Genomic DNA, 8671 nt, shown 5'->3' with positions numbered 1-8671 from the left:
AAGATGGAGGCTCCCCACCTCTGAGCAGCAATGCCACATTGAAGGTGTTCATCCAGGACCAAAATGATCAAAGCCCTCAAATTCTGTATCCTTCTCCAGGAGCAGAAGGTTCAGCCTCCTTTGAGATGGTGCCTCGCTCGGCAGAGATGGGGTACCTGGTTACAAAGGTGGTGGCTGTGGACACCGACTCTGGCCACAATGCCTGGCTCTCTTATCATCTACTGCAAGCCACTGAGCCGGGGCTCCTCACAATTGGTGCCCACACTGGTGAAATCAGGACATTGCGGACATTTCTGGAAAGAGATGCTCTGAAGCAGAAGCTAGTGGTCCTAGTGAAGGATAACGGGCAGCCCCCGCTCTCTGCTACAGTCAGTCTCAATCTGATTTTTGCTGAAAACTTCCAAGAGGCACTGCCAGAAATAAATCACCAAACCACGGATTCAGAGCAACAGTCTGAGCTCCAGTTCTACCTAGTGCTGGCCTTAACTTTGATCTCCTTTCTGTTCCTCTTGACTGTAACTCTAGTCATTATGATGAAACTCCGACAGTCAGGGAATCTGAAATTTCTTCCATGCTTTGCTCCCATTCCCCATTCAAGCAATGCCATTATATTCCCACCGAATTATGAGGAAGGGACTATTCCTTATTCCTATCAGCTCTGCTTATCCTCTGAGTCCAAGATACATGAAATTACTTTTCCAACTCCCAAAGTTCAATCTGCAGAATATATTTCATGCAACCAAAAGTCTGATGAGCTTCTAGCCAGCAATGGAACTAATATCCTAAGTTCTGAGATGGATAAATCTAGTTTGGTGAGTTTTCTTATTTTCTTTTTTACTAGTATTGCCTTTAAACCATCCTTTAAAATATATTATGGTACATTGCTTTATATACACATTTTACTTTCTGTTACTATCTCATTCACCTGTTGTTTCTCATAGCTTTGTTGTACAGAAGAACCTCTACAGTTTCAGTGGTTTCTAACATTTCTTTTACATACTAGAATTATTTCAGGATCAGATTTTGGAGCAAGTGTAGTCTCCTTGTAACTGAAAATATATCATTTGTGTAAGAGAGAGACAGTTTGCACATATGCGTGCATATATGTGAGGTTGTGTATTAGAAAAAGAGAGTTGTGGAAAGTGAGAGCTATTCAGACTACCAGTGGTTTGACATTTTTTTCATAGGTCTTTAAAATTTAATTAAATAAATGGAAAGGGGCCCAATATTGTGAGTTCAAATGACACGTTGTATGCCTTGAATGAAAACGCAAAATAATGAGCAAAAATAACCTACAAGTATGAATAACAATTGATGGATTTCTTCTGCTTCTCCAGTAGCAGTTTCCAATTCTATTGGTGACTTGGGTTGAGATATAACAGCTTGTCTAAAACCACCTCTGGTATATGAATTAATGTGTTGTGAATAAGCTTAATTTATGAACTAATCCAATTTGGCAAATGTAAAAATATTGTTACAATTGTAAAAGCAAATTAAGTTTGCCAGATACCGTTTTTCCCCCAAGATATGATAACGCAAAACAACTTAGAACTATTTAAATAGATTTCTTTCCATCCTTTCTGATGTCACTTTTTAATATGACGTTGTCAAGGCAACTTGCAATTTAGAAGTCTAAATATTAATTTCATTTAAACAACAAAATATAACAGAAGAACCAATCCCACTTCACTATATTTCATTATATACCAGTAATAATGAATGGAGGCTGGGTATACAAAGTACAAGTACAGGATAAGGGTTGCAATTTTTTTTTTGCCTTACACTGTTCACTATGGCACTTGATAAGCAGACCAACAGAGGGCTTATGCCATACTAATTAATCATGCTAACTTAAAAAAAAATATTGGGTGTGTTTTGATTATAGATATATATGGTTTTAATTTTAACTATTAACTTATGGCTTCTGATGGTGTATTCTAATTTAAACTTCAGGAGTATATAAATAGGCTTTCCAGTTGTGGAATGAAAGAAGCCTGCAAAAGGCCTAGGATAGAATAATAGTAACTTGGTTGTTTTCTTTGCAAGATTTTTACTAATACTATTTGCTCAAATTTTTCTATATGTAAAAATCTCTAAAATGCATTCGAAAACATATTAAAGAAACAGAACAGGAAGGCAAGGAATGTTGAGGGTCCCATCCCCTAGGCAGATACATCTGGTGCGACCCAGAAGAATGGCCTTCTCCATGGTGGCTCCCTCTTTCTGGAACATCATTCCCCCAGAGATTTAGAATGGCCCCCACTCTAATACTCTTCCAGAAGATGCTGAAGACGTGGTTCTGCCAGCGGGCCTGGTGAATGCAGAACGGGATGGAGCCCATTAAATGGCTCGTATGATGTGTTGGCGCCAAGGCGAGGGGTTATTTCATTTCATTTGATTTCATTTATTATATATGACTCTTTTATTACTTTTATTGTTTTTATATTTTTGTAAGTTGCCTTGAGTCACCATCTGCGAATAGGTGGCAATATAAATCTCCTAAATAAAATGAATAAATAAATAAACACAAATCTGATAAGGAAGAAATATAACTGAGAAAATGCAGCTTTTTACAACTTTTGATTGAAGGATCTGCAACCAATTGCTTTGCACTTATAGGACCAGGAACCGTGTAGGTATAGCTTGGAAATTGAAAAGAAATGGGCTACTTCTCTGAAAACATCATTACTGATTAAGTTCTGCCTCACTGTCCTGCTCTTACTTTATTTCTTTAACATTCTTCATAAATCTGCGGTTTCAATTCTGCACTGAATTTCAGAATGTAAATTTCTCAGGTGTAGAATTTGTCTTTTTGGTTGTTGCACTAAAGTAACTGGTTCAATCCAAATATTCTGAACTTGAGCTCCTGATAACATGGCGAGCAACTGTATTTTAAACCATTCTGTATATCCAATACGGTCTGGAATCAGATTTGGTTTGGTTTTTAAGTGTAACATAACTGCAAACCTTTCATATTTCATGTTTTTCACACTCTATTGTATTGCTTTTGATTCCATAAATTTTTGAGCCCAGCTGTTGTTCCAATGGTATCTCCTATCTCCAAATGAATATATTTTCAAAATTGTGGCAACCTGCTTTTATGCTACTATTGGATAATAGACCAACCAGTTTAAACTTACAAAGGCCAGCATCTAATTTACTGAATTAGCCACCTAATTAGGGCTCATATTGTATGTCTTCAGTACTATATTAAATTTAACAACCTCAAACAAAGATATAAGAATATCGGATTTATATTATCTTGTATTCTTAATAAACACTAGTAGAGCAAAATTAATTCTGATGATTCAGGAATTCTAATTATTTTTCGAACAAATTTCCAGTTCATAATAAAACATTTCTTATGATCCTTCAAGGAAGAAAATTCCATAGATTCCTGGGACATTTGTTAGAGTGATTAAAAGACTTTCCATTTATTCTGCTTCTTCCTGTTTGTTTGTTTGTTTGTATCCCAATTTCATCATTTTTGCAAATAACTCAAGGCCAAAAACATATCCAGCATATATTCTTCCTATTTTCCCAACAACAACCAGGTGAGAATAAAGAAATACAAGAATGCCAACTCTTCCAAAATCTGTTGATTAACATAGCATTTATTCTGAACACCTCAAAAACCGGTAGCATGCAAGTATTGCAGTTTCCCCTCTGGCCTCAGGGTGTCGCTCTTAACCAACGGGGACGCCGAAGAGAATGCAGAACTGCTGCTTGTTATATAGATGCTTCCAAAGGAGGATTCCGGCATTTCGTTAAAGACAGGGAAAAGAGCAAATCACAAATGCAAAGCAGGCTTGCGAAACGGGAAGGTCCCAGACATTAAGAAGAAACGAGAGTGTTTCTTACTATTCTGCATTCGGATGAGATTTTGAGGCAGTCACTTTATCGCAGAGGAGATGGAACGAGGGCAAGGAGGGAATGGCAGAGCAATCCGAAGGCAAGTACTATCGCTCTTACTCTTGTCGGTTTCCTACCGGGCCGTCTCCGAACAGATTCATTATTCAATCCCCGAGGAGATGTCAAAAGGTTCTATAGTGGGGAATCTTGCAAAGGATCTAGGACTGAGTCTCAGAGAGCTGGCAAGTCGCAAAATGCATGTCATCTCTGTGGACAAGGTGCAGTATTTCAGAATCCGTGCAGAAAATGGAAACCTCTGTGTGAATGACAGGATAGATAGGGAAGAAATATGCAACAGAATCCCACTGTGTGTTCTTAATATTGAATTAGTGGTTGAAAATCCGTTAAATATTTACCATCTAAAAATAGAGATACAAGACATAAATGATAATTCTCCACAGTTTCTCAGTAGCATAATCCAGTTGGAGATAATTGAAACAACCCAAATAGGCACCAGGTTCCTTCTTGGGAATGCCAAAGATCCAGACATTGGCACAAACACTTTACAGAATTATCATCTAAGCACTAATCCTTACTTTACTTTGGATGTGAAAGAGGGTCAAGATGGAAATAAATTTGCAGATTTAGTACTGCAGAAACCACTTGATCGTGAGGGTGAACCAACTGTTCAGCTAACACTTACTGCGCTAGACGGTGGGAAACCCAGAAAAACTGGAACAGCCCAAATATGGATCAATGTCACCGATGCCAATGATAATGCACCTATATTCACCCAAGAAGTCTACACAGTCAATCTGAGGGAAAATCTACCAGTTGGGTTCCTGGTGCTGCAACTTTTAGCTTCAGATAAAGATGAAGGCTCAAATGCACAAATCAGATATTATTTCAGCAATATACCGCTGAGTGCAAATCAGAAATTCAGCCTAGATTCAACCCGTGGAATGATTTCTCTTGTGGAACCATTGGACTTTGAGGAAAACACAGAATATGTGATGACTGTAGCAGCGAAAGATGGAGGTGGATCAATGACCCATTGTAAAGTAGAAGTAAAGGTCCTTGATGAGAATGATAATGTGCCAGAAATTATAATTGCATCTGTTTTTAGTCCAATTCTGGAAGATTCTCTGATTGGAACAGTTATTGCTCTCATCAATGTACATGACAGGGATAGTGGTAATAATGGAAAGATTGTTTGCTATTTAGAAGATGACCTGCCATTCAAGATTCTTCCATCATCTAAAAATTATTACAAGCTCGTGACAGATAGACCTCTGGACAGGGAGAAAGCATCTCAGTATAATATTACAATCAGAGCCATTGACAAAGGAACTCCTCCACTGAGCACAAACAAAACCATCGTGCTGCAGATCTCTGATATCAATGACAATGCTCCTGCTTTTGAGAAAGCTTCCTACAGCATCTATGTGCCAGAGAACAATCCTTCTGGGGCCTCCATCTTCCAGATTCAAGCCTTTGATCCGGATCTGGATCAAAACTCACACATCACATATTCAATCCTCACCAGCAACATTGAAGAACTTCCCATCTCCTCCTATATCTCCATTCATTCTGAGACCGGCATCATCTATGCCCAGCGATCCTTTGACTATGAGCAATTCAGGGAATTCCAGCTGCAGGTGAAGGCCCAAGATGGCGGGAGTCCCCCTCTCAGCAGCAACGTCACAGTCAGGGTGTTTATCCTGGATCGGAATGACAACAGCCCCCAAATCCTGTCCCCTTCACCAGGCTCCAAGGACTCTGCCCTCTTTGAGATGGTCCCTCGTTCAGCCGAGGCAGATTATCTGGTAACAAAGGTGGTGGCTGTGGATGCTGATTCCGGACACAACGCCTGGCTCTCCTACCAGCTGATTCAAGCCACAGAACCGGCCCTCTTCACTGTTGGCTCCCATACGGGTGAGATCAGGACAGCAAGAACTTTTATGGAGAGAGATGCTGTGAAACAGAGACTGGTCCTTCTGGTGAAGGATAATGGACAACCGACTCTCTCGGCCTCTGTCACTCTGAACCTGGTATTTGCTGAGAACTTCCAGGAGGCCCTTCCGGAGATGAAAAACCAGATGAACAGCTCAGAGGATCAGTCCGACTTGCAGTTCTATTTGGTGGTGGCGTTAGCGGTGATGTCATTTTTATTCCTCTTGTCAGTGATTCTAGCCATTGCCATCAAACTCCGGCAGTCAGGAAATTCCAGTTTCTTACCATGTTTTGCTCCCGTTTCCCATTCCACAGCTGGGGTTATATTTCCACCCAATTTTCAGGATGGGACTCTGCCTTATTCCTACCAGCTTTGCCTCTCCTCAGAATCCAGAAAGAATGAATTTACCTTCCTGGCACCAAACATTCATGTTGCAGAGAATGTGCTTTGTGGTGGAAAAACGGAGGTGCCTCTTTCAAGCAATGGAGAAAGCAATTTGCATCTTGAGGTGGAAAATAACGGGAAGGTAAATATCAATTAAATGCCAACCCCATAAATCTATTCCCTAAGAAGCAGCATACTCCTACACTAGTTTATTCAGAGGCTGATTCTATTCTATTTTACTGTTCCAATACATAAGATTATATTTCTTACCGATATTTTGCTGAACCATTTAATTTACCCTTCACAGAAAATGGAATAATTAATTTGAATTGTCCAATTGAATACAATAGCAAGGTAAGTTTTCTTTTTTAAAGGATTTCCATAATATTTAACAGGGAATCAGCACATTAATTTTAGTTGTGTATTTCTTTTATCTAGATAGTAAGTGTTCTTATGAAGTAAATGATTTTAAATTAGTATTTATTCTAATTAAGTTGATGGTAACTTTTATAGTGAGGATTAAAGTTCTTTTCAAAATATTTTTCTGAGATACTATTTGATTTATTATTGCACAGATTAGTTTCAAAACTATTAAGAAAATATACCAGGTAAGAGAATTCCCTTATGTCATAATGATTTTAGGAATATGCCAATCTCTTTCATTTAGATTAATCGTTTGACTATTTTCTGTTCTCTGTCTAAAAATACTCACTCTTCAGTCCTCTGCACTCTTTTCTAATATTATATGTCACAATGCCACTATATATTACTTAATTTAGACAAGTAAATATATCTTATATTTTACTATAACAAAATGTTTTCTAGAACAAAGAGCTTCTTCAGGTAATACTTAAAATTAAAAGTTTTTTAAATGTTATGTAGGGCTCACGCTTCCATCAAAAGTACTGTAGTCATGCAAAGTTAATAAGCATAGAACTAGGTACTATAATATAAAAAGTTTAATTAAACTAAAACAGAATTAAATTCCGGTCGAAGGCAACAGAATCATAGAATTTTGCCATCATATCTTCTCTTCTACTGAATGTAGACATTCAAACTAAAGCATCCAAGATAGAATCATAGAATGATAGGCCTGGAAGTGACTTTGGAAGTCTTCTAGTCCAGTGCCCTGCCCAGGAGACAGGAGACCTTATACTATTCCGGAGTGAAGAACTTTGCTTTTATCTCTATTGAATTCTTATTAGAATGTTTCTCATCAAGAGAGTTAAGAATTTTATTTTTGTTTTAAGTAATAGTTATAAAACCTAATTTGGGCTCATTTGCATATTTGCTTCCACTTCTTCATAATTATTCTGCTGTAATTGTTGATTACATGCAGGGTACATGATTTCTTTCAATGGAAAACCAGCTGTCCCATACTCCTCATGGACTATGTTAGCACAAAATGAGCTTCTTCATTCTATTTGCAAAACAAATGGAGATGCATTTAAATTGCATACAAAATGGAATCTTTTCTGTATCATAAGAAGAGCCAATTGGTAGTATGTTGCATTGGTTATTGATAGCAAGGCTTGGTTGTTCCTTTAAATTGTGCTTCAGAATTTTTAACTTTTATTTTCATTTGGGTGCTATTTATGTTTACTTTCATTGAGGTATTAGCCAGTACTACTGTTTGTTCTTGAGGCTTCTTTACTGTGCAAGAAAACACAAAAGCTGCAACTGCTGAACAGATTATTTTATAATGGGCAGTTTTTAATACACAAACTTATTGAATACTTTTAACTAAATAAACATAGAAACATCATACTTCACTCATAAATATTTCTTTGATATGTTCTTCCTCATCCAAAGAAACAGAATTTCTATCCGTTCAAATAAGAATAGTAGAAATGAATAGTAAAAATATTCAGCATTGTACTAAAGAGTAGTACAAGATACAGCTGATTTTGATTCAGTGGCTGATGCACCAAAAGCTAAGCAGTGGGCTTCAAAAATTTTAGCAACGTGTTCTCTGCCCGGTTGCTGGCTGGGTGTGGCCATGGTGAGTGTGGCCTAGTCAGCCTCCTGTATCAAGGCAGCTGGGGGCATTTTTGCCCTCCCCGGGCTTTGGAGGGTTTCCTCAGGCCTTGGGGAGGGCAAAAATGGCCTCACGTGTGTATACTCATATCTGAACATGCGGAACTCCTAATAAAGGCAGAGGTTTGTATCCAAACTGAACACAGCAAGGAAGAAGCGCCAGGAGCTCTGTGGAGGCCAGAAACGGGACCATTTCCAGCTTTCCCAAACTTCCGGAAGGCCTGTTTTTCACCCTTCAAGAGCCCCCCCCCCCCCCCCACCCCAAAAAGGGGGGGGGGGGGCCCCCAAAGGAGGGGGGGGGGGGCGGGACCCCCCGGGGGGGGGGGGGGGGCCCCCACCCCCCAAACAAGAGGAAGGGGAAACCACCAAACACCCACACAAAAAAACCCCCCCCCCCCCCCCCCCCCCCCCCCCCCCCCCGGGAAGCCGGGCTGGAAGAAATAG

The 8671-nt window shown here is 39.2% G+C and overlaps 1 protein-coding gene across 1 annotated transcript; it reads left to right on the top strand.

The window, feature by feature from the left end:
- Positions 1–3382: 3382 nt before the first annotated feature.
- LOC148131364 (protocadherin gamma-B5-like) lies at positions 3383–7957 on the top strand. Its single transcript, XM_087961005.1, has 2 exons — positions 3383–6332; positions 7530–7957. The coding sequence occupies exons 1-2, from the start codon at positions 3912–3914 to the stop codon at positions 7536–7538; spliced, it is 2430 nt and encodes an 809-aa protein (XP_087817131.1). The 5' UTR covers positions 3383–3911; the 3' UTR covers positions 7539–7957.
- The last annotated feature ends 714 nt before the right edge of the window (positions 7958–8671 follow it).

Source organism: Notechis scutatus, chromosome 3 (genome assembly GCF_049901735.1).
Source record: "Notechis scutatus isolate UNSWTSFEM ecotype Mainland chromosome 3, rNotScu1.2, whole genome shotgun sequence".
In the NCBI taxonomy this organism is placed as follows: Eukaryota; Metazoa; Chordata; class Lepidosauria; order Squamata; family Elapidae; genus Notechis; species Notechis scutatus.
This window is presented reverse-complemented; position numbering and strand designations above follow the sequence as displayed.